Genomic DNA, 24,733 nt, shown 5'->3' on the forward strand with positions numbered 1-24,733 from the left:
GGCAGGTCCTGTGCTACATGCTCTAGTTGGTCCCTATACCTTCATGTACATTCCTGACACTTCTTAAGAGTAGAAGCGGAACTAAATTTATATTTTGTGACACTGAATTTTAATCGGGATGGTCTGAAAACCAGACAAGTTGTGACACAAGCTTTATTCTGCATTGAAACCTCTTTACTGAGGCTGAGATTAAAGTCAGCCTGTTCTTTACCCTATTGCAATTTTCAGTCTTTGGCTAAGAGACCTGGATAATCTTCCAAATATAAAAGGCTCTATTAATATCCAGCGGTTCAGGGAAGCTGGAGTCTCGTGTAAAATGCTGCAGCTGCGTATTTCATAAAGGGAAGTGTGTAACTTAATACTGTGTTTAATGAGATTCAAAAAGTGTATTTGTTATTAAATTAGCCCATCCATGGCATACAGACCCTTGGTGTCTTGCGGCAACACACCCCCTGTGTTACATGGGCTGTGCACATGGGCCACAGCCCCAGATGGGGACAATGGAGCCACGAACCATGAATTCTCTTGCTGGTGTAATTTTTAAGACATGTTTTTTTGGTGAACATGCTGTTGCCCAGACTGCCATTCATTGTCTTCCTCACCTTGCTGTTGTGTGCCAGTGCGGGAGGTGAAGCCCCTGGCTGAGCTGAATGCTGCCCTGCTGGCATGGGGAGTGGCATGTCAGCATCACCCGTGCTCCTCAGCTCACTCATCACTCCAAGGAGACTGCTCGGTCTCTGCTGACAAGATTATCCAGCTGAAACCCTGGAGCTTCGAATTACGTATGAGCAGGTGCACAGGGGGATGCCAGGACCAGTGACTGGGCCATGGCACATGCAGGACACATCCCAAAGCATGTAGTGGCTGGAGCAGTGTTGTGATGAAGGGAGGGTGATGGCAAGGAGACTCCCCCGCTGGCAATGGAGCCCCCCAGACACGGGTGCCCTTGCTCTGCACACGCTGCAGCAGTGGATAAAAGCTGGTGGCTGCCAGAGGAGAATCACAGAATATTCTTGGTTAGAAGGGACCCACAAGGATTAACAAGTCCAGTTCTTAAGACTATATGGGGATCAAGACCACAGCCTTAGTGTTATTAGAACCACGCTCTAACCAGCTGAGCTAATCTCAGGATGAGGTGGTGGGACTTGCACCATTCCTGTGGAGCACAACCTTGGGGTGGGCTGCACTTGTGTTTGTTTTGCTTTGCCAAGTGCCAGAGTTTAATTTTTTTTAAATAGGAAGATGCTTGGAGGTTTGGATATTTAAACAGTTATTAAACGAGTGACAATTAACAGATTGCAGAGACAGATTTTCTTTTCAAAACCTCCAAAATGGAGTACAGTTTGCAAAACTATCACAGCATAGTAATGACAATGAATTTTGATTTCCCGGAACTGATATTAGACTCCTTATTAAACTATGTGCATCTGCTTTTAATTTACTCCAAATAATTGGAAAATGCAATGAAGCTTTCCAATTAAAGCACGGCTTTATGCTGTTTAATAATACCCTCATAATATTATAGCTTATGAAGTGACAGGTGAGTTGGTGTATGAATAAAACATAAAGGCAGCAATAAGGGACAGAAAACCAGAGACAGTTGTTGGGGATTTTAAATGCTGGATGTAATTTGCATATATTAATCTCTTCTTTTCAGCCTTATCAGGCGTTCTTCAGTATTTGAAGTTAAAATAGCATTGACAGGCGGGAGTATGCTTAGTTTTTTCAAGGATTTATTACTTGTATAATTTCTGATCTTTAATAAGCAGATATGACTGATCCTCATAGTTCTATAGAAATCGGTTAATTGTTCCAGATGGCGTATACTGATTATGCAAAATTACTTTTCACACCATTTTTTTTTCTGATGGAGTTTGGAGTAAAATTAAATTTTTTATAGCCTTCTTATCATGCTGTTTTACAGTGGGTTTTGCACAGAAGTTGAATTTAATCTACTATATTACATTGACCAGCACAGTTATTCTAATGTAGCATTCTGTGATTTGACAAAGAATAATAGAACACGCTGCTCATTGTGTGTTTCTGTGCTGCTAATAAAAAGGAGTTGCAGTGCAGCAAACCAGGCTGTTATTTATGAAGAATGCTTAATTTGCACAGTTAAAAATGCAAAATTGTTACAATGAGTTTTTCACTCTTTTGGATAGAAGGCTTGGGCAGAAAATAGTCTTGTTGCTACAGATTCCATCTAATAAAACAGGAGTTTTTAAATGCCCAATGTGGCTCAGCGAGGTGGTCCTGGGAGGAGCAGCCATCCACGCAGAACACTCCAGCTCTAAGCAGGAGATGTCACTGGTGTTTTCCATGATTATCATCATCCGGATATCTCAATGGCATCTTTTCATAATTGAAAACATTTCTAAAGGTTGTTGGGCTTCATTATCTAATGAAAAGCTGTTTATATAGAATAAACCACACATAAAGCCCTCTTGCTAATAAGTTTATTGCAGTTTGTGTTGGCAGGGACTCAGTTGCTGAGGGAGGTGTCCCATGGTCTTGCTGTCCTGGCCCTGGACATGCCCTGGGCTGAGGCTCGCTCCAGAGCAGGGACACTGCCATGGCCACTGCTGAGGGTTTATCCAGAGGTAATGTCAGGCCCTGGTTTAGTTTGGCATGCCCTGTGCCTCGCCTGGCCATTGGCAGCATGAGGAACACAGAGTGAGAGTTCTGCCTGGCCTCAGCCGGGCTCCATCCTGGGGCTGAGCTGCCACTGTGCTCAACCTCCATGGAGGGGCCGAGGGGCCAGCCAGGGCTCAGCCCAAGGCATCTTACTGGTCCTTGGAAAGCAGAACAGCACATGTTTAAAAAATGACTTTGTGGTTAATAGAATTAAAATCCCCAATTAAATTAGAAAAGTGGGGACACAGTAAATGAACTTTTATGAAGATTGCGTATTTTAACAGAATGGAAAAAAAGACAAGTAATTAACTCAGCCATTAGAAAGCTCAGAATTTCTTCCATCTCCTGTGGAACTACAAAATTATTTAGTGTATACTCTTATTTTTGTATAGATATGAATAATATATGTGGAGACAACTAATGGCATAAATCAGAAATTATTAGAAAATATTTGTTCTAATGAAGTAATAATTTGGTGGTAATGCTTTTCATCAATGCAGCTTAAGGCTACATTAAGTGGACAGACTTTATATGGATTCTCTAATTTTAATCTTCAAAATGCTAATGTCTCATTAAGACTTGCATATAATGTATCTTAAGTACAGTCATTAAATATAGTTTAGGGAGATGTATGTTCAGATATTGCTTAAAGATGTTTTAATAGGCCCATTTACTCTGATGATATTAATGAGCCCTTAACACTTATTAAGCTTCTAAAACTAGAGGTGTCCTCTCACAGTGAGCAAATCAACGTAGGAATTGTGGAGGAATTAGATGCCCCAACAAAGCCAGTTCTGCATTGACTCTTCAGGCCCCTTTGCATCCCCTCAGCTCTGTCAGCACAGGGCTGTGCTCCTGCTCCTGCTGTCCCCCAGGCATGCACAGGGGTGGCTGCTGTGCTGGGTCAGAGCTGTGAGCTGGGAAGGGGCTGTGCCCGCAGCAGTTCTGGGATGTGTTATGCACATTTGGTTGCATATCTATTAAAATAAATCAGATAGTGTAAGGAAAGAGCCAAATAAAGTCATGCATGTAGATGAATTCTGCGTTTTGATCATCCAAAGTGAAGATGCAAGAGTCATAATTAAGATAATAAAAACCGCTTGTTCTCTATTGTCTCTTCAGTTTCAACTCAGAAAGTTATTGCAAAGAAAATTCTCTGGTTTCATCACTTGGTTCTTCTTAACAAATCCTTTTGAGTTCAGAGACTTTTATAATTACTAAATTGGTTTGTTAGGAGGAGATAATAGCAAATTTCTTCTCTTCATAATTGGACATTTCTTCCCTGTAGGCTAATGCAGGCATGGCACTCACATACACAATAAGCTGTGCTTTTGAAAGCTGTAACTAGCTAATAAGTGCTGTGGTGTCATCGGAGAGTAATGGTGTGCTGATTAGCATAATTAATGACAAATGGTGGTGCAAAGCGGGTGGATTGGTTTAGTAGATGATGAATGCGCTGCACCAAGGCCCAGCCCTGCCCTGGTGGCCTGGGAGGCTGGCAGCGCTGCCCCTCAGCCCCGGTGGCACTGGCTGCGTACCAGGATGGCTTAGAGAGGCACTGCAGGTGCTCCTGGTGTGGCTGGGCAGCAAAGTGTGTGCCCCCCATGCTGTGACTGGAGCTCTGTGGGACACTGCAGATGCGCCTGGTGCAGCTGGGCAGGATTGTGTGTGCCCCCTGTGCTGGGATGGGAACTCTGCAGGGCTGGCACTGGCAGGAGAGGAGCCGGGGGGGAGCTGTCCTTATCCTCAGGGCTGAAGGGCTGTGCCAGGTGCTGGCTGTGCCAGACGGGCACATTTATCTGTGACTTGATTAATCAGGGCTCATTTGCATTTGTAAATGAGACTGATAAAAATGGAGTTACCTTTTCACCTTTAAGGGGGAGGGATTATTTCTAGGTTGTCTCTTTTTTAAGTGATAAGCCACCCTTTTACCAATAAGGATGAAAATATTTAATTTGCATTAGGAAAAGCAGCTAATTATTATATAGTTAATTAGCAGCTGGAAATGAGGATTATATTAATTACAAAGCACAGTTTCCTTAATAGCTACAAAACTGTGAGTTTGATCTGTGTGGAGATTGGTGACTACTATTATGTAATTACTGATCATATTAATGGTGCAATGTATTTAGATATCATTTGCATATGCAAATGAAATTTACCTGATAGAAATAGGTGGCTCCAGTAATGACTCTGAACACTTAAAAATTAAATCCCATTAGGAGATCTGGATTACGAGTTGCTGTGCAGTGGCACAGTGGATCTCCTGTGCAGGGCTGTGGCTCTGTGTCCAGCAACTGAGAGGAGGAGGGCACATCTCTTGGCTTTTTGGGCCCCCAGTCCTCGGTGTCAGGTACAGCCTCCCACAGCTGGGCAGTGCCCGTGCCCTGTACTGTCCTCTCCAGCACTGAAGGCCTCAGCTTTGGGTCTGCGTCGAGGCTCTTCTGGCTGGATGAGTGTTCCATGGGATAGGGAAGCACATTTTGTGCATCAGTTTCCTCCAGGGCAGGAAGTGGGCATCCCATGTCCTTTCTAGCCATGCTCATGATGAGTTTCTTCTGTCCACTAACCTTCAGGGATGCCTAGGGAATGGAGAGCATGGTGCTGTAGGGCAGCTGATTGGGCTTCTTTTCCCTGTTTTTACTGGAAACACAAAGCTGCCTGCGTGTTAAAAATAAGTCCTTTAAACCAAAACCATGCAAAGAGAGTATGCCAAGCAACTTTGTCTCCCTGGCAGCCCTGTGGGACAGATGGTGGTTGCTCGGTGCACAGCTGGAGGGCACAAGGTGCTGCTGGGCAGGATCACAGCATCATTGCATGTGTGAGCATCTGCCCCTGGCTGGGGACCTGGCTGCTGTCCAGAGAGCCTGGGGAGCCCCGGCCCCTCGCGGTGGCAGCAAATCCCACTGCACACTGTAGGTGCCTTGGCAGAAGAAAATTCAGAGTTTCCAGTGCCAGACATTGTAAGGAAATTCAACGTGTGGCTTTAATACCCCCTGCTCCTACCCCGCAGCACTGAAATGACTGAAGTGCAAAACATCCCCTTGTTGGGAGGAGGCCACAGTACCCAGTGGGCTGTTTCTCTCATCAAGCGGCAGAATGTGCAGCCGCCGGCCGGGGAACACTGCAGCCATTGTGGAGCTGCCTGAGATGCCTTTTGCAACTGCTGCTCCCGCCCGGCCCGGCCCCACGACAGACAGACATTACATGTTTAATGACTTCCAAGGAGTCTGTCGTTACAGCCGGAGCTGAAAGGAATGGAAAAGCATCTGCATTTCTCTTCAGTGTCCGGCCGTTCACGGAGAGCCTGCCTTCACCTCCCTTTGCCTCCCTCCACCTCCCTGCTGGTGAGCTGGCCCTGCCCTGGCTCTGCTGCAGCCCCACACAAGAGCCCTGTTTTGTATCTGCTCTGTATCTGCTCTGCTCTAATTAATTAAGGGTTGTTGCTTGGAAGTAGCACATGCTAAGGTGTGATCTTTGAAGTTTAGTGTGGTGCACAGACTTCAAAGGGGACATTTTATTAAAAAATAATAAAATCAAGAGCTCCTAAACACTTGCAATTTGAAGAGCTTGTTTGAAGTCTCTCCATGTTCTCTGGTGCCAATGGAGCCGCAGTGCTGAGGTGCTCCTTAGCTGTCACCATGCAGTACTTAACCCTCACTTTATTTAAAAAAGGAAAATAATCAAAACCAGGAGTATTTTTTCAAGTGTTTTCATGGCTTGATCTTACCAGTAAAGAACTAATTGTGCCATGTCATGAGCTTTGCAGGAAACGGAGAAAATGAAGGCTGACAATCAAATTAGCAAAAATGAAAATTTAGTCCAGGCCTGGTTTTTTAATCAAAGTCATTTCAAGATGAACAGGAAAGCTGTAAACCTTTGTCAAGGCAGAGGTTTTCTTCCCCAGCCTGGGAGGGCCCTGCTCTCCTACTCACTGCACAAACTGCTGGGTGGTTCAGTGCTGCTGCCCCCACTGCTTTGCTGCCCTGTGACAACCCTGGTGTGAGCTCCAGCTGCCACAGGAGCCACGTGAGGTGCTCCAGGGTCTCCTGAGCTTGGGTGTATGGCTTGGGTTGGCAGAGCTGAGCCCTGTGCCCCTGCCTCCACCCTTGTACTCTTCTTTTTTGACATGAAAAAGCGTGTGCATGTTGGGGATGGTGTGTGCAGCCGGGCAAGGACAGAGGCTGCAGCTGCAACACTCACCTGCCACTGGGCTGCTTGTTGGGGGCAGCAGCCCCTTCGGGGTGGGCCTTCCTCACTGGCCACACTGTCCCTCCAACCTGACCATGGCTCCCCTCCAAGTGGTGCTGTGCCCACGCTCTCTGCCAGCTGCTGGTTCTCAACCTGCTTCCATGTTCCTCTGGTGCTGTTCAGCTGAAAATCAAGTTTTCTTTAAGCAGGGGAGCTCTGCTGTTTTTACGGTGTTGCTGTATAATGGTTTATGAGATATTCATCTTGGTAAAACATGAACACTCTCCTAGTGCTCAGGTCTGGGGAAAATGTGAACAATTCTGCAGCATTAGAGAAAGCTCTTTCTGAAATCTATGATCATTTGAATTTTAAAGGTAGCAGTAGTGCATTCAGTGTTGGGATTTTTGTTGCTTTGGATTAACAGTGCTTCATTTTCAAAGTCATGCAGGAAAGTGTTTTGCTAGGGATTTATTTTTTAAATATTTTTAATATCAGCAGTCAAAAATTCAAGTTTAAGAGGCCATGCAAAAACAGCAGTAAAGAAATACAAAGCTATAAAATCTTATGGTGAGAATTTAATGCAGAAACAGCTGTTATTTCCTTGGGAGTTGAGGTATATAAACTCTTCTGTGGCTGTGTATCCTCACAATCATGGTGTGAGGAATTAGCACTCACTGCAGTGTGCAAACGGAGCCCGCCAGGCTCTGAGGCAGCGATTCGTCTGTACCCAGGAGCTAAATATGACAATGTTAGCATTTTTCATTTCCCTGACGTTACCATTAATAAAGCAATGATCCAAAAGAAGCTTTGCTGAGTCTGTTCTTTATGCTTCCATCACTCACAACTAGATAATTTCACACAGGATCGTTTTTAAATTAAATGACGATAAAAGCGCTCTGCTGTCCTGTGCTCACTAGTTCATAGAAGTCTATCAAGTCATTAATGTGTCATGACAAACTGCAAGTTGCATACAAGAGTAATTAATTATTTGCATAAATAACAGGTTGAACTTTGTGCTTTGAACTGCAGTGATATGTGCATCACATCGTGGACATCCTAGAACTCCTGGCACAGGTCATGGGAGAGTGAGGGCTGAGCTGGCACGTGGTCGATCCCATCCTCACATGCTTCCAGCAGGCAGGAGCTTGGAAGATTTTGTGTTCCCAAGTTCTTCATTGATGGCTGCTCGAAGAGAGCATCTGATCTTTGGAGTTTCAGTGAACAATTATCCAGATTTTCATAATCACCATTAATCACCACATATTTTTCAAGATAATTACAGCAACTATTATTTAGATTTCTCTTTTATGTGCACATTGTAGAAAAGAACAAGTGCTTATTATGCTGGGTAGAGAACTACAGTCTGAAGTTCTTTGTCATCCAGAAACTCATTATGTTAGCTGATGCTGCCTGTGAAAGTTCGTCAGCATGTTCAAATTAGGGTAGCATTGGCAGGTCTGATTATTTAAATCTGGTAGCTTTGCTAAAAATATAGTTATTCAAGAAAGATGAATTACTAATTTGACAACTGAGATTTAGTTGGAGTCTGCAGCACAGAAGGCAGCATCTCTTGAGTGCTTAGAGGAGGATGACAGTACTTTTTCAGATTAAAGACCGAATTTCTAAGCAAGCTAACAATTTGGATTTATAGAGCATGCTTTGGTGTCCTCCCGATTAGAGCCTGAGAGCAAGTCTTAGTAAATTACAATGAAGTAGCCACCAGGTAGAAGTTGGTCAAGCGTTTCAGTGGTCTTGCACTGACGAAGGGCCCCTCACCTGCACCACCATCCACCTGGCTGCTGGCAGGGTTTCACAGGAACACTGGCCTTCCTGGATGGGGTTTAGGAGTCTGGTTCTGACTGCTGGCTCCTTTCAGCTCTTTATCTAATTGTAGTGCCGGAGCTAATTAGCTGTGACCCTCAGAAAGGTACTGATCCTGGGAGGCAGCAAACAGCCATTGGAAACAGTTTTCTTCTGAAATCCCATTTTATTTTTTTCCATTTTGAGGTGAAGAGCACAGGCACCTCCCTCACCTGTTGCAGGTGCTGGGGCTGTAGTGACATGGGGAGAACTGCTGGGTTCACCCCCTGGGTGGGGGGCCCCAGAGGGTGGGCATCCTTCTGGCAGTGAGACTTTGGGGGGCAAGAGCAGCTTTGTCTACCTGTGCAAGGAGGCTTTAACCTGTAAGGTGCAAATATTTTATAGGTCTTTATAAATATTTTAAAGTCACAACCTTTAAAGATGTTGAAAAGTGTGTGGGTCAGTGCATGAGCTGCTCTTGTGGTACGAGTAATGCTGTAAAACTGGGGCCCTGCCCACCGTTTTTGTTTGAATCAGCACAGGTACCTTTGAGAAGAGCTGTGCTTTATCATTTATCCACCTGAACTGGTTCTTTTATCAGCTGGTGTTGCTGTCTGCTGGTCTCAAACATGGCACAGAGTGACATGGAGGAGCTGAATAGCTTTTGGCCAGACTGAAACAGGAACTGGCATCTCAGGCCCAGGGCCCGGTCTGTTAGTGTGAGACACGCCATGGAGGTGGTGACACAGGGTAGGATTTCAGCACAGAACTCTGATCAGAGTCTGCCAGAAATGCCTCAAAAGCAAGAGGCGGGGGGAAAGAGGAAAAAGGGAGGAATCGGAGGCTGCTTCTGATGTTTATTTACAGCACAACACCAGGACAAGGGACATGGAATTAAAATGCTTTCCTACAGTTCTGGTTTCATTTAATTTTATTGTGAAATTAACTGCTGTAAACAGCAGTTGTGAGCTGCCTTACAGTGCACAGCAGGAGCGATGGCGCCTGTGCCCAGACCCCAGTGCTGGACACCCCAGTGCTTGACACCTGGTCAGGCTTCAGCATGGCAGTGGGAGCTCTTTCCTGCTGTTGTTAGGGTGCCTGGCCCTGGAGATCATGACCTTCCCTCTCCTGCGAGTCTCCATGAGCTGCTGTAAGAATTGAGCCTCAACTGAAATTGTCATGAATGTGAAAAAACTCATCCTGGGCAGCAGCAATGGTGTCTCATCCTGTGGGCAAGGCAGCAGTCAGTCCTTCCCCCAGAGTGTTTGCTGTGTCCGGGCTTAGCCTGGGCTCAGAGGCGAGGGAGGAGCGCTGCTTCCCACGCGTTCCGGGGTCCCACCGCCTGCCTGCAGCCCTTGGGTGCCCAAGGGGCTCCTGGAGCGCGGCCGAGCCGCAGGGCAGAGCAGGGCTGGGCTGTCACCCTCCGGCACTGGGGCAGGTAGGGGCAGCAGTCACCTGGAGCTTTGTTTCTGTAGAGTTTTCAGAATTGGTGGTGTTTAAGCCCTCATGACTGGTGCCTGGCCGTGAAAGGAGCCACTGAATGCACGCTGGGTTCTCTGCTTTCTGCCTTCAGTGCACTCCGGCAGCAGGCTGGTGACACAGGCTGGTGACACAGGCTGGTGACACACGCTGGTGACACACACGTCCTGCGCTTGGGGAGCGCGGCATAAATAACACACTTCCATGCATCATGCCATTTTTAAGCGTGATCGTTATGATAAAGGGCATATACTTAATTACAGGCCTGCTTAATTACAGCTCTGTTGAAGCTCGTTTGTTTAGTAGAGTGCTAATTGTGCTGCTGAGCCTTTTGCTCACCCTGCTTTCATCTCCTACTTTGCTGTGTGGTTCTGACTCAGGGCTGAGCGTGGCCGAGGCGTGGGGCGGCTCTGGGGGCTGCAGGGGTGCCCTCCTCAGCGGGGCCCAGGCTTTGGATTACTTTATGAAAGCTGGAGTGTGGCTGATCAAAGCAGGTTTCTGTCGGATAGCAAATGCAGATGGTCTTCCAGGTTTAACTTCCTGAATTTGGTGATGCTGCTTTTCATCTGTTTCCTTTCGTTTCTCTGCGTGTTGCGGCTGCCACACGGCACCTTTGATAACAAAATTACTCCACTGGAGGAGTGTGGTTTTTAGTGAAAAATAGACAAAGCAAATGTCAAATGCTAAATATTCTTAAATGGTCCTTGTTAAATCACTAACATGGTAACTCGGTGCTGGTGGAAGTTAAAAATGGCAAGCAAAGGAATGCTGGGTTCATGGGCACACTTGCTTTCTGAAAGGAAACCCTCTTTGAGGATCACTGTGGGGCATTTGAGGGCTTAAATTTGCACTAATTTGAAGTTTTTATTTCTTTCAGAGCTGAAATTTAAAGACTTCAAATGTTAAAGGTGTAAGTGCGATAAAGGGAGTGGATCTGGGGTGTGCGCTGCCTTAGAAATGTGCCCTTTTCAATCCTGTGTGCAAATTGCTGAGTTACATGTTTTAAAAATAAGTGTCTCCCTTGTGCTGCCACATCTCATAGCAGGCTCCCTATGGTGTCTCCAAAGTGGTGATAGCAAGACACAACCACTGAACGTCATTGCACTAAGATGGCTATACAATATAAAGGCAAACAGTGCTCTGAGTACCATTAAGGTTGTGCTACACAGAGAGCTGGAGCCAATGGCATGAGGCTGTGCCATGTGCCACCATGTCCTCATGTCTATCCTCGTATTCCACTGGTTTCTATCCTCCGGATGTGGTTTGCAAGTGTTTGAGCTCCATTACTCACTGTTGAGTTTGCACTGGCAGCAACCAGGCTGGGGAGGGTGCTTGGCCCCAGGTGTTTGTCATCATCCTTCCCAGTGGTAGCACATACAGCTGGTTCCTTATTCTCTTGTTCAGGTGCTACCCAGTGTGCTCAGCTGGTTTGGTGAGGAGGCGGTGAATTGATGTGTGTTCTCCTTCCTGTTTCAAACACTGTCCTCCTTTGGCAGGTGAATGAATTCTGAAAATGTGAAATTGAGACAACCAAATTGTATATGGATAGAGCAGGGAGGATTCTTTGTGTTTCTGATTTGGTAGAGACTGACCCAGCTATGTCTTAAATGGAAAGAAACCACTGGCAGGTTAGAGGGAGGAAAAGGCTGGTAGTAACATCTGGGGGCAATCAGTCATGTGTCAGTGCTGTGAGCACTTGATCTGCCACTGGGAATGTGTGAAGTTGCGTGTCAGAAGTCAGCTGGAAATCTGACATGTGATGTCTTCTCTCTTTCAGCAATGGATGGAGTGCCTTTTATGATTTCGGAGAAGTTTGCCTGTGCTCCTGAAGGGGTGAGTTGCCTTCATTGTTCTCCCAGTGTCTGAAAATCGTTTCATGGAGAGTGATCACAAAACATCAATAATATTACCTGCTTCTGTGGGGCCAAATACATACCCAGAGCTTGAGATGGACCATGGTTGTATGTCACAATAGTTGCCCGTTGGGTGGGAAGGGCTTTTGCCAGATCACTTCTAAAACTGAATTGTCTTGGGATTGGAAGATTTAGTGCCATCAAAAATAGGAATGGCAATGAAACTCCCTGGTGCTGGAAGCATACCTAATTTCTTAGTGTAGAGTGTAAAGCTGCAGATGTGGAGTTCTCCTGGGTTTAACCTGCCATGGGGATGGTGTAGTGCTGTCAGCACCCAGAAGGTGAGGGCAGTGATAATGGCAGGGTGCACCCCAGTGCTGGCAGCTGTCACGAGGCTCCTGCCTGACTGCTGAGAGAGCTGGAGAGGGCTCTGGATGCTGCCTGCTCGGTGCCAGGTGCTGCAGGTCCATGCTGGGTACCGTGGGGCCATGCCTGCAGAGCATGTCACAAACAGCACGTGGCTGCTTGGCCCAAACTTCAAAATTACCTTGGAGTGTCACTGGGCCAGTGCTTGTTAAAAGTTTTATGATCCAGGGCTCAAAGGTTCAGCATCCCATTACCAGTTCCTGAATCCATCCTGTGCTAAAACAGTATCTCTTTAAAAATCGATTTACAAGAAGCTGTTAAGCCATCAGCTGTGTCTGATTTTTCGGTGGTGATCTGGGTTTGTGCTTGCTTCTTCCTGCTCATGGGGGTTTTGCACAGCCTTTGCTTTCTGAAAGAGTTGTTCATGGTCCATTATTCCCAGAACGCTGGAGTCCCTGCTGTGAGGACAAGTGCAGAGAGAATAGGTCGTGCTAATCCTCCCTGCAGATCCTTTAGACACTATTGCCACCATATGGTCAGTTTGGTCGGGGCTTCCTGAAGCCGGTGCCGCTGACACCTCAGTGCTGCAGCCACAGGAGTTCATAGGGTGTTACAGGCTGCCGTACCGTCCTGCAGCGGGGCGGTGGCAGCAGATCTCCCTGTGACGAGGAGCTGAGTGGCGGCTGTCCCGCTGAGGGACAAAAGCCTTGCAGCTGTTGGCCCCAACCCGCTGGCTGCTACTTTGCTCTCCTGGTGCAGTGAGGAACCAGATCATCCCTGGGTTTACAGATGGTGCCTGTAAATCTCTGGTGATAGTGTTTGCTGACTTTAAACAAAATAAACACAAAACAACAAAAATAACAAAGAAAAAATCAAAAAGCCCTCACAAAAACAGACCTAAATTTGACATTGTTTCTTACCAGATGCAGCCAGTTGATCTCTTGGGCATCACAATCAAAACTCTTGCAGAAATCGAAAAGGAGGTAAGTAGTGCCATCCAGGCACGGAGCAAGTCACGAGTGCTGTGTTTACTTCATTGTAAGATCCCTTCCCTTATGGAAAAGGCTTCTCTTTTCTTTCCCAAATCACTGAGGGGCAATACAGTTAAGCAGTAAGGTCAGGATAAAGGATGTCGCTGTGATCCACACTGAGTGAAGACGCTTTGGCTAGTACATCTAATGGCAAAGTTTGGGACCCTCTGTTTAATTCCAGATGTCTGTTTTGGTTAAACTTTCTTTCTTATGTATTAGCAACATGGTGCAGGCAGGGCACTGATAGGTGCCTCTTGCATGTCAGGAAGGTAAATGGGCTTGACTCAGCAATATCAAGTAAACACCTTCATCAGTTTTCAGTTTGCTGATGCTGTTGAGTTGTTGCCAGGAGAACCGGGCTGCATTTCAGCAGGTCTGAGTGTTTGAGGAGCTCGGGGAGAAGGCAGCCACCAAACCAAGGGTGGTCCCAAGGGTGGTCCCAAGGGAGCATTCTGGCACATGCATGAAGTGGACAGCGTGGTGCTGAGGAGCTGCCTGCCTGCTCTGCAAAGGCAGCCTCACAGCTGAAGGGAAGAAACTTGTCTGAGCAGCACTTGCTTCTTCAGGCACAACTGGTCACAAAGACCTTCTGTGCCATCCAGCTGGGTTCAAGGCAGAGAGTAATAAGATGGCATCAGAAAACTGCCAGACTCAGGGCCGGCAGCCTCTCCGCATGCCTGCCTCCTTCCTCCCTCCTGCCAGGAGCTGGCCAGGGAGCAGGTGGTTCCTTTGGCCAGAGGTGAATCCAAGTGGTACTGGATTTGCTTCTGCAGCATTTCTCTGTGTTGCCTGGTGTGAGAGAGGTCTGGCAGCTTGGAAGCTGCCTGGAAGGCTGGGCTGTGCATCCCTCCCCACGCCCTTGCAGGCCTGTGAAATGCAGGGACACGAGCACTGGAATCATTTATGTGGCCCAGGGAGGAGAAGCCAATACCTGCCAGCTGTACCACAGCTCCTGCTTCATCACAGGGTGTGTGCTTTCCAGAGTAATGAAAAGTATGTTTATGCAGCACATATTCCTTGATAAAGCATCTTGTCTGCACAGAGAGAGCTACACATATAAATATTGTGAATTTCGGCATGGCTTTATTTCCCTTGCAAGCAATAGCACCATTACAGCATATCTTCTGGATTTCCAAAGCAGCCAGAACATTCTCCCTTGAGCAAAATGCCTTGAAAAAATATTCCCAAAGAATTCTTAGAGTTATTGTTCTCTGTTGCCACATTTGCAGATGTATGCACCCATCCTCCAAACTGCAGGCGGCTGAGTGACAGGACTCCACCCTGTCATGAAAATGATGGAAAGAGATGCAGATCCTGGACTGCACCCAGGCTGCTTTTCTTGCTCCAGGATGGCACAGCCATGCCCAGGAGAGGGCGTGGAGATCTGGGTTGTGAAGAGGTGGTGAAGCACAGGTGTAAGCAGGGTGTGCTGTTGCTCACGGCTGGTTGGGTGGATGTAGGATGGAGGGGAGTGGAGCCCTGGCAGTGCTGCTGCTGGCTCTCCCTGCAGGTTTGTGGGGGTTTGTCCTTGCTGCTCTTGCCCCCCTCCTCTCACCTTGTAGGAGGGCATCGCTGAGCAGGCACCTGAGCAGGTGCAGGTGACAGCAAAGGTGCTGGCACTGTCACTGTGCACAGCTCTGAGGTGGGTGCTGCGGTGCCCATGGCCGTGGCAGAGAGGGCAGCGGTCCATCCGCTCATGGGACACATCCTGTCTTCGTTTGAGCTTGGTGTGGAGTGAAAAAGTCTAGAGAGAGTCTAATTACTAAAGCAAGCACCCAGTACTCATCATTCCTTTGATAGGGAAGGCAGTTCATTTAACCACTGAATTGCTACAAGTTTTCATGGGCTGCTCTTGCAAATATATTTAATGAAGAAGTTGTAAATCTAAATGAGCTTAAAATTTTAATTTTCCACAGAAATATTCTTCCTTGTTCGCATGTTTGTAGTCAATTCTCCAGAGTGCAGTCACATGAAATGTTCTTTAAATGAACATATTTGCTAACTGGCATGATTTCAGTTTTTAAAACATTGGTTCTAGCAATTACGAGTTTCCTCAGTTCCCCAATGACTGGAGAGATTCGTCTTGATTATAATTGCTCTTAGCCACGCATATCTAATTTGTGTCTTTTTAAGTGTTAATTAGTAAACAGTTTGAGCTGACATCTTTATGCGTTTGGGTGTTGAAAAATGAGGCATATTGCAAACGGCGCGGGGCGGTGCCGCCTGCTGCGACATCGGGACAGGGAGATGCGGCCGGGAGGGAGTGAGCACAGTCCCCGGCACAGGACTCCCAGCCCGGGGCACAGGATCCCCAGCCCCGGGCACAGTCCCCGGCACAGGACCCCCAGCCCGGGGCCGCCCCGGTCCCGCTCGGCGGGGCTCGCACTCCGCGAAGCCGCGGCGCCCCCTGCCGGCCCCGCGCCGCCCGCCGGGCCCAGAGCCGGGATGGGCTCGCCGGGGCCGGGATGGGCTCGCCGGGGCCGGGATGGGCTCGCCGGGGCCGGGATGGGCTCCCCGGGGCCGGGATGGGCTCGCCGGGGCCCGTGCCCTTGGGAGGAGCGGCACTGCTGCAGCTCGGCTGCCGAGTCGGGACGGAGAGGAGGTGTCGGCGATGGAGCACGGACAGCACAACTCCAGCACTACTGGCACAGCCACAGCACAGCACGGGCACAACTGGCACAGTCTACACAGCTGGTACAGACCTGGTACAGCCTTGCACAACTGAAACAATCCCAGCACAGCCCTGACACAACAGGCACAGCCCTGGCACAGGCACAGCCAGGCCCTGGTACAATGGGCACAGCCCTGGCACAGCCCAGGCGTGGTACAACTGGCACAGCCCTGGCACAGCCCGGCCCTGGTACAACTGGCATGACTCCAGCACAGCTGGCACAGCCCTGGGACAGGTGCCTGCGAGGTTACTGGTTCCAAGGGCTGTCTTGCTGGCAGCATGGCTTGTGCTCCAGGCCAGCTGGCAAGGAGTGGTCCAAGGGCACAGGGAAATGTGTTTGTGACGTTCCAGGAGCCACAAATGGGGCACTGGGAGATGTGGGAGGGGCAGTTCCTGTATGAGGCCGTTGCAGTTGGGTGCACTGGGATCGTGGGCAGCTACTGCCCCAGCAGCCCCATTGCATTGCACTGCTTTGGCTGCCCACCCATTACAGGAGTGCCCCTGCCACCCCGGCCCCTCCTGGGGTGCCCTGGCAGGGTCCTGGGTGGCCAGAGGCCTGCAGGGTGCAGCCCATGGTGTGCCACGAGATGGCAGTGCTACAGTGCCTGACAGGTGCTGCAGCGCCTGAGCTCCATGGCGACCTCTGGCTGCCCCTCGGTTGCAGGGGTGTCCCTCAGCTGCAGTGACATCAAGGGGGTGCAGAGATGTGTATATTGAAATTTTGACCCCCCTTATCAAACCAAAAATGTTAAATCTGATGGTAGCGGCTTGTGTATCAAGATCTGCCAATAGGAATCTTTCTGACCAGTTGCTTTATGTGCGGGATGAGTGTGGTTGTGTTTGTGCTAATGCTGGGGTTTGAAGGAGGGGGTGAATCCTACTTGGAGCAGTTACTGGTGTAGGGTTGGGTGATGCCAGCAGGCCTGCTGGGCATGGGCCTACCTGGGCCAGCTGCTGCCAGACCCAGCTCTTACTGCATTCTTCTGCTTATTGTGTTGACCCAGCCCAGGCATGGGCAGTATGGCCGTGTACCACGTGGCTACCTGGCCGAGTTCCCTGGCCTGGGCTGCGTGGGTCAGTGCCCCAAGGTTCCCTCTCTCTGCTTTACCCACAGTACGACTACAGCTTCCGGACGGAGCAGAGCGCGGCAGCCCGCCTGCCGCCCAGCCCCACGCGGTGCCCACCGGTCCCGCCATCATCCTGAGGGGCCTCCGGTGCCAGAGGAGGCGTGTGTGCATACTACTGAGCGGGACACGAGACGCAGCGCTGGGACCGTCCCTGCAGACCTCCATGCCTCTGGCCACCAACGCCACCCTGCGCTGCACCCCCCCTGCATACGCCGCCCCACACGATGGGACTGCGCGACCCTCGGCAGCTGCAAACCCCCCACCCCCCGCACTGCTGCAGACCCCTCTCCATGTGAGTACAGGACTGAAAGCCTGACACAGCCCCTTGGTCACCCCCACTTTGTAACCCTGCTGCAGGACAGTCACAGAATCCAGAGCTGTAGCAAACCCCTGCAAACAAAGCTGGGAGCTTGCAGACCATCAAGAACTCTGAGCTCTGAAAGGAATAGTAAAAGGCATGGCTGGGTAATGCTGCCCAAGCTGCTGTGAAGCTGGTCAGCACTCAACGCCTCACGGCAGGAGGTCCCTGCAGCACTTGGTCCAGTGGCAGCACCGAGCTGCAGCAGGTGCCCCATCCCTCAGCCAAAGTCTGGGCATGGCAGTTCTGCTGCAGCCCGCCACATACATCTGCTATAGTCACTGGATTTGCTGTAGACTGGAGGAATCATGGCCACTGGTTCACTCCTGTCTTGGGCTCTCCCTGGCCACGGGCAGGGCAAGAGTGGGCAGAGAGCCAAGGTGAAGCACCTCCACTTTGCACAGGGTGTCCCTGTGTCCATCCGCATCTAGACCAACAAACACCCTGTCCTTATTTCCGGCTGGATGCTGGCAGTGCCACCCTGGCAGACCCCCACGGCGTCCTGTTGACCCCAGCCAAGCTGCCTGTGGAGCCAGGACTCTGCTGACAATGGGGATGCCATCACCTGCCCATCGCTCGGGACAGTTCTCTTAACATGTGCCCAGCTAGCTGCTAAAATAAGAGATGTGCCTGTTCCCTGGGCGCTCACGGGGGAGCACTGAATTCTGACGTGGCGCAGGATGAGAGTGGGATGCATTAAACCCTGACCTCAGCCCCCTGTGATGGCTGACCTGGACTCACTCCCGAGCCAAATGCATGTCCTGGAGAAGTCCATTGCTGTAATAAGTTATTTGCAAGTGCCCATCTGACTTCGTGCTGCTCCTTCAAGTCTCTGCTGTAAAACAAAATTACATCATGGCAGCAAAATGGCAATTTTTGAGTAAGTGTTAAAATATACAATTTTTTATATTGTAAAATAGTGTTTTACTGACCCCACTGAAATGCAATTGCCATGGTAACAGTAACAGTGTTGTCTTTCTTAGCTTGGGTCATACATGTGCCCTGACCCGCTTTGCACTGCCTTGGATTGGATTGATCTGGCATTTGCTAGTTGCACAGAATGGTGACTAACAGCAGGTTTTGTACTGTCAGCTTCTATTTTTTATTTGTACATATGTAAAATATTTCTTGTCCAAAGACGCATTTCTGGTTTTAAGGCACCACACTGTACTGCTGGGATAATGAGCACAAAATACTGTAACATCTGGGACAAACCAAGTCCAGATCTTTGCTTCAGTTTCTTCCAATCAGGTAAATAACTTTCTGGAGCTGCCTCTACAGAGCAACCATGTGGCTGGAGAGCAGAGGCCAGTTTGGTTGCAGGTGTGTTAGTATTGGGCAAAAGAGCTAAGGTTGTACCATTTGCACCAGCTCTGGAGCCTTGGGTGACACCCTGGAAGCACTTGTTTACTTGAAGGTTGCAGCACCACTTTCAGTTGTTATTTATCCTGCAGGAAAGAAAAGCCAGACCCCACTGCCAGGCTTCACAAAGGCCAGATTGATGATGCCGACATCGACAAATGAACATACCATGGCAGCCTGGTCATTCAGCGCAGGTTCACTTGAAGTTCAAATCCACTCCACGCTGTAGTGCTGTGCTCATCTCATCCATCTTTTGTCTTTCTATTTTTCTGCTTGTAATTTGTTCAGTAGTTTTCTGTGACATCCAGTTATAGCTTCTTCAGTGGCTCAGTGGTCACGGCAGGTAGGCAGGAGCTGTCTGCAGTGGTGCATTCCTCAGCTTTGGGATGAGAGCTGACCTTCCCTGTTCCCAGTGCAGGAACAAGGGCTGTGGGTTAGTGCAGAACAGCCAGCACAGTCTGCAGAGCTCCAGGGACAGTGCCTACCACTGGGAGATGGAGAGACAGCTGCCAGGAGCCACTTATCGGAGCTGCCTTTTCCTTTAGGAGAGCAGGGCAGCCTGTGCAGCAGCCAAGGTGAGGAATGGGTTCTGAGAGCTGCCAAGCCCTGCACTCAGTGCCACACTCCCTGGGTATGTCTTGGAAAATGTGTGCAGAGCTTCGAGTCCTTTCTGTGAGATTTAGCTTAGAGATAAAATTGGCGCTTTAATACTTTGACCAACTGGAAGGTTTGCTCAGCCTTCTTGGAGATAGCGAGCTCAGCTTGCTCTGCAGTGACCTACAGGAAGCACTGGGTGCTGAAAACATTAGCAGAACACGGAGCTGGGACAGGCATCTACATCTTCAGGATATATTTGTAGTTACTTCCTCTCTGACACTGGGTCAGCAAGTCTGCTTCACAGTGCACCTGCGAAGAAGCTTAAGAGCTGAGTTTGCTCTCCAGAGTACGATCCTGCACTGCCGCACTGCAGGGACACCCTGTTCCAAATGCACAGACAGGACAGGTATGTTTCCTGTGGGGCAAATTGAGCAAATGCAGTCAGGGTGTTTTCAGCAGAAAGCTGCAGCTGCTGAGAGCTAGCTGAGCTCTCAGCCTTCATAAACACAGGCTGAAAACTGGATTATTTCAAAAAGGAGAGGACTCGGAGCCAGTGCTTGGAAGCACAGTAAGACACACTGCAGGATAGTTGACTGTGTCAACTTCTCAGTCCACAGATCAGAGGAAGCTTTTTTTATTGCACCGCTGAGTTCCTGAGATCTGGAGTGTCAGGTCAGCATTTCCATGGGCAGGTTTTATTGGCTGTTCCATAACTTTTGTGCTCACGGTAGCTCATTGCAAGGCTAGTCCTTGCATCCTTGTAGGGAGTCCTTCCTGCTGGCATGTACCATGGCCAGTACCAACATCTCTCTGCATCTTTCTTCCTGTCCAAAATGTGACTGTAGAAGCTTTGGAGTAGGCAGTAAATGATCAGGGAGCCTGATGCAGATGTTGTCTGGCTGTGGAGAAGCCTTCTGGAGCATAAGGGGAAGGGATGAGTCAGTGGAAAGCAACACAAGTGGATTTGTAGAGCTTTGCCAGATGTGCTTGGCTACCTGGCCTGAATTTGTAGAACAAAACTGGTCTATGGGTAATTTTGTGGCTAATGGAGAAGTTAATTTGCCAAATTATTGTACATCTGCAACAGAGACAGAAAAGCAGCAATAAGGGGTTTGCTTACTGTAAAGTACACCTGCTGATTTGAATTCATAGTGACACACTGCCTCTTGGATTCCTCATGGCAAGAAGCTGGTCACGTGCCGAGGTGACTCATGGCCACTCAGGCCAGGCTGTGCTGTCTGCTATGTTAACCATAGAAAGGCAAGAAATTAGAACAGAAAGTGATGTAGAGTGTGAACTTTGTGATAAAATTCAAGTGTGAACAGTTGTAGCAGGTGTCTTCCCTATGGGAGCACCTCATAGGCTTAGTTCCATAGAAGTAGGCTTTGTCAGACTTTTCCTGTGACTGTCCCTGCATGTGCCCGTGGTGTTTGTCGGAGGATCCCTCGGAGCCTCCTGTGCAGTGAGAGGTTGTTGGTAGTCTGTAGCTTTGGGCTTGTTTGGTTTCACATCCCCACTGTCCCCTCAGTGTCCTGAGCTCTCCAGACTGAACCTGCACACTACTGAGCTGGACAGTTCTCCTCATGGGTAGGCATGTGCCAGGCAGATGCTAGTGGTGAGGGCATGCATCTGCAGACCTTGGAACCTTCTCTTCCATGGGGCCCTCAAATTCCCCAGGGGGAGGGAAATCAGGATGTGGTGCCTGCGGAGCTGGCTGGTCCCACGTTGGCCTTCACCTCCCTGCTGTCCCCCTGGGTGACAGGGGGTCTGTCTCCCCAGATGTGCCCATGAACTCTCCCATGGCAGTCCCAGGAGCCCAGAGAGCTGTTTCCACTCCTCCTGAAGGACAGGTGCCTCTTGCTACATCCAGATAATTACCTCAGCCTTGGAGCCTTGACTAACAGCCAGGAGTTGCTCCCAGCAGTGGGGATCCCCCTGGCAGTGGGGCAGCCCAGTGGTGCTGGTGTCAGTCATCCCGACCCATATTGCCCCAACTGTGGTGCAAGAAGGAGGGAGGCTGCTCCTGCTCACAAACAAGCTCAGTGAGGTGCTGCTCAGTTCATTCAGCACAGGGAAACCAAACACTTTGGATATTCTGGCCATTTGTTATGAAATTGTTTCCTAACAGCAGCAGATTTAAATGTCATCATGCAAATGGCAGAGAGGAACCTTTTATGCAGTTGCAAAGTGGTTTTCGAAGATGGTTGGGTTATTGAAAGTGATTTTACTGTGCATTAATCTTATGAATGTTACTATGTTTTATATTTATTTTAGATGACTCTCCTGTATTTTACAAAGGGAAGTTTCATTGTGTGATAACTCAGTCTGTATTCTTAATATAATTTGTTAAATGAAACTTGTTTTAATCAGTTTATTCTCTGTGCTGTGTGTTTTAATTATCTGACTGAAACAGCTACCTGGATTGGAATAGTGAACTGCAGAGGTGGCAGCACAGTCCTCTGTAGGGAACATGCTCTTGTTCATGGGGTTTTTGTTCTTGGAAATTGGATATAAAAAGCTGTGGAAAATCTGTCTAAAATGTCTCACTCCAAAGATATGCTGCTAAGTCAAAACACCGAAGTCAAACCAGCTCAGTGTAAGTGTTTTATGGGGCAGGATGGGGCGAAACCAGACAAAAGCAGTACCTGGCACAGGGGTGGTGCCTGCGGCAGGTAGGGCAGCACCCAGCTTGGGGCAGTGCCCGTCCCGTTGGCTCGGCCCATGGATCAGGTGGGTACCCCCACAGGGAAACAGGCTGCTCAGCCAGGGAGAGGTCAGTACCACACCAGTACACTGAAAATTGTTATTCTTTGTGCTAAGCTATTCTTCTGAACTTGACCCAAGCTAGTGGTGCACAATCTGACCCTTGGCATCTTCTCACCCCAGCCAATATTTCTGTCTCACTTCTTTTGAGTGGTCTTTGAATTAAGGGAGATTAATACCCAAGTTCCTGACATTCTCTTCAGGCACATGTTTTTATAACCTTTTGAAAGCAGTACCACTTGTTCCACCAAAAGCTCTGAAGCTTGTCCTGGAGCTGCTGTGGGAGCCATCACCGGCACCTGATTGAATGTCCCGGCCGAGGAGGAGGTGGCGTGGGGAGGACATAAACCAGAGTGGGGCCCGTCCCACACCATCCTGTGGCTTCCTGGGGTGACAGATGGGCACAGAGCTGCTGGTGGGACCTGTGAGCATCTCCATCACGTCTGCCTGAGGAGCTGCTGCCACTGGACATGGGCTTGGTCCTGTGGCACAGGACACTGGGTGGGGCTGTGGACCCAGTGCCTGGGAATGTGGTGGAGCTTCCAAGCCTGCTTCCTCATCTCCCACCACCATGGTGGGACTGGAACTGGCTTACATCATCCATCATTCACAGAATTTGGGTTCTAAGGAAAACTTCTAATTTCTTCTGCTCCGCTTAGTGCTTCCAGCCATGGCAGTGGCCGTTCCTTTCCAGCAAGGTGTCTCTTGGCCATTCCTACCACAAGGAAATCTTCCTGGTGCCTGAGGGGAGCAGCCTGTGGAGGGCTGGAGTTGGCCGGTGCAGTCCCTGCAGCATCAGGCATTGGGCTTTATGTGCTGGTGGCTTTGGTGGTGTTTGTTTTCTTTTCTCTTTTCCCTCCTACAGATTTAAAAATTAACTTGCCTGGGGAGTTTCTTAAAATCCTTTCTTTTCTCTGGAATGATGGATAAGCGTAACTGATAGTCATGGCCCTAGAGAGGATAAACATCTTCTGCAGTCTAAAATAAAACCTCCTCACTCCCTGGTTAATAATGTTGAAAGAAGCACAAACAGAGCTAACATGGGATTTCCATGACTAACAAGATGACCACATCAGTGAATGTTGTTTGGGGTTAAAAATGACTCAGCTTTTGCTTCCCCTGGGTAAGATGCTTTATCCCAGTGCAGGGAAAGCTGCCAACAGCACTTTGAAGCTCTGGCAAATTCGATGGAGCCAGGATTGTGGACTGGGAAGTGTTTGAATGCCTGGTTAAAAAAACCTCCTAAACTCAGCTCCATGTGTGCGGATTTCTGGAAGATAAAGGAGCCCACAGCTTCATCCAGCCTGTGCTGACTCTTTTCTTTTCAAAAGCCTTTTCAGATGTTTTTACTTTTCTGCTTGCTTTGTTGAAAGATGTAAAAATTTAGGACAACCACAAAGTAAACATTTCAAAACCTTCTATTCTGAAAATTAGTGACATTTTCAAAATCCCTCGAATTCCATTTCGGCACTATCAGAAATGAAGATGTTTGGGGTTTTTTTGATTGGCAAATCTTCCAGGCAGACTTTTGTTTAGAGATAACTTTTATTTTTCAAGGCAAATAGATTTATTACTCAGTAGAAACACTAGATAAGTAGATGTCTTGTCAAAATCAAGCAGGTTTTCTTTATTAGAGTGAAATAGTAATGAACTCATCTGCTTCCAATATTTATAAAGAGTAGAGAAGGCCATTAATTCTGCTGCTTGTGAATAAAACCATCTGTGATTTCTTTCCATTTGATGTGTTTTGGTTTTAATATACATTTTTCACAAATAAGTGCAGGGATTTTTTGTGAAAATGTCACATTCAGAATCTCATAAAGAAGGAGTGCAAGAAGGGGGAAACGAAATGTTTTGTTAGCTCAGTAATTTCTCACCTTGCACAGAGAGTAAAATTCCTGCCAACTTTAACACATTAGGCGACAGAATTACATGTTCAGCTCTAATGCAATCCATGACATGGAACAAGGCAAACAGAGGATGTTTGGAAGTTTGTTTTCCTTTGGGAATCACACAGCACATTTAAGCTAATCTGTCCTGACACTGAATTATAACATTATGAGCTTCTTCAGGGGAGCAAAATGGTAGATTCCTCTTTTTAAAGCAAAGCAGAAGTTAATAAAATGGGCGACATGTCAAGGAGAAAAAGCCCGAATGAACCATCATGTGATTCTTGGAGGAAACAGGCTCTAGGCTGGGGTTTCTCCACCAGAAATGCTGGAAGTCCTGTGACATACTTCTGCTGGGGTGAAATTTGACCTCTAGAATTTTACTCTATTAAACCAAAAGCTGCAAGAATGCCCCAAGGGGGACCACTTTGTAGTTGGACTTGTGGGTGTTGGATCTTAAATTAAACTGAGTATTCATCCAGCTGCTCTGACAGCAATTATTTCACAGTCTTCCCACCAACTTGTGTGATGGAGACCAAACTGTGCTGCAGCTTTCCTAAATGTACCTGTGCAGATGAAGGAGTGCTCTGCTGCTCCTGGCCAGTGCAG

At 48.3% G+C, this 24,733-nt stretch overlaps 1 protein-coding gene across 5 annotated transcripts in view; it reads left to right on the forward strand.

Annotated features, from left to right (window-relative positions):
* Positions 1-17,327, forward strand: part of MVB12B (multivesicular body subunit 12B) — a 52,492-nt gene extending 35,165 nt beyond the window's left edge. For all 5 annotated transcript variants that reach the window (XM_071574094.1, XM_071574096.1, XM_071574095.1 and 2 more), the window contains 3 exons: positions 11,885-11,940; positions 13,250-13,309; positions 17,143-17,327. In XM_071574094.1, the coding sequence (XP_071430195.1) occupies positions 11,885-11,940; positions 13,250-13,309; positions 17,143-17,232 (206 nt within the window). In that variant the 3' untranslated portion in view covers positions 17,233-17,327. The remainder of the gene's footprint in view (positions 1-11,884; positions 11,941-13,249; positions 13,310-17,142) is intronic.
* Positions 17,328-24,733: the final 7,406 nt, after the last annotated feature.

Source organism: Pithys albifrons, chromosome 20 (assembly GCF_047495875.1).
Source record: "Pithys albifrons albifrons isolate INPA30051 chromosome 20, PitAlb_v1, whole genome shotgun sequence".
NCBI lineage: Eukaryota > Metazoa > Chordata > Aves > Passeriformes > Thamnophilidae > Pithys > Pithys albifrons.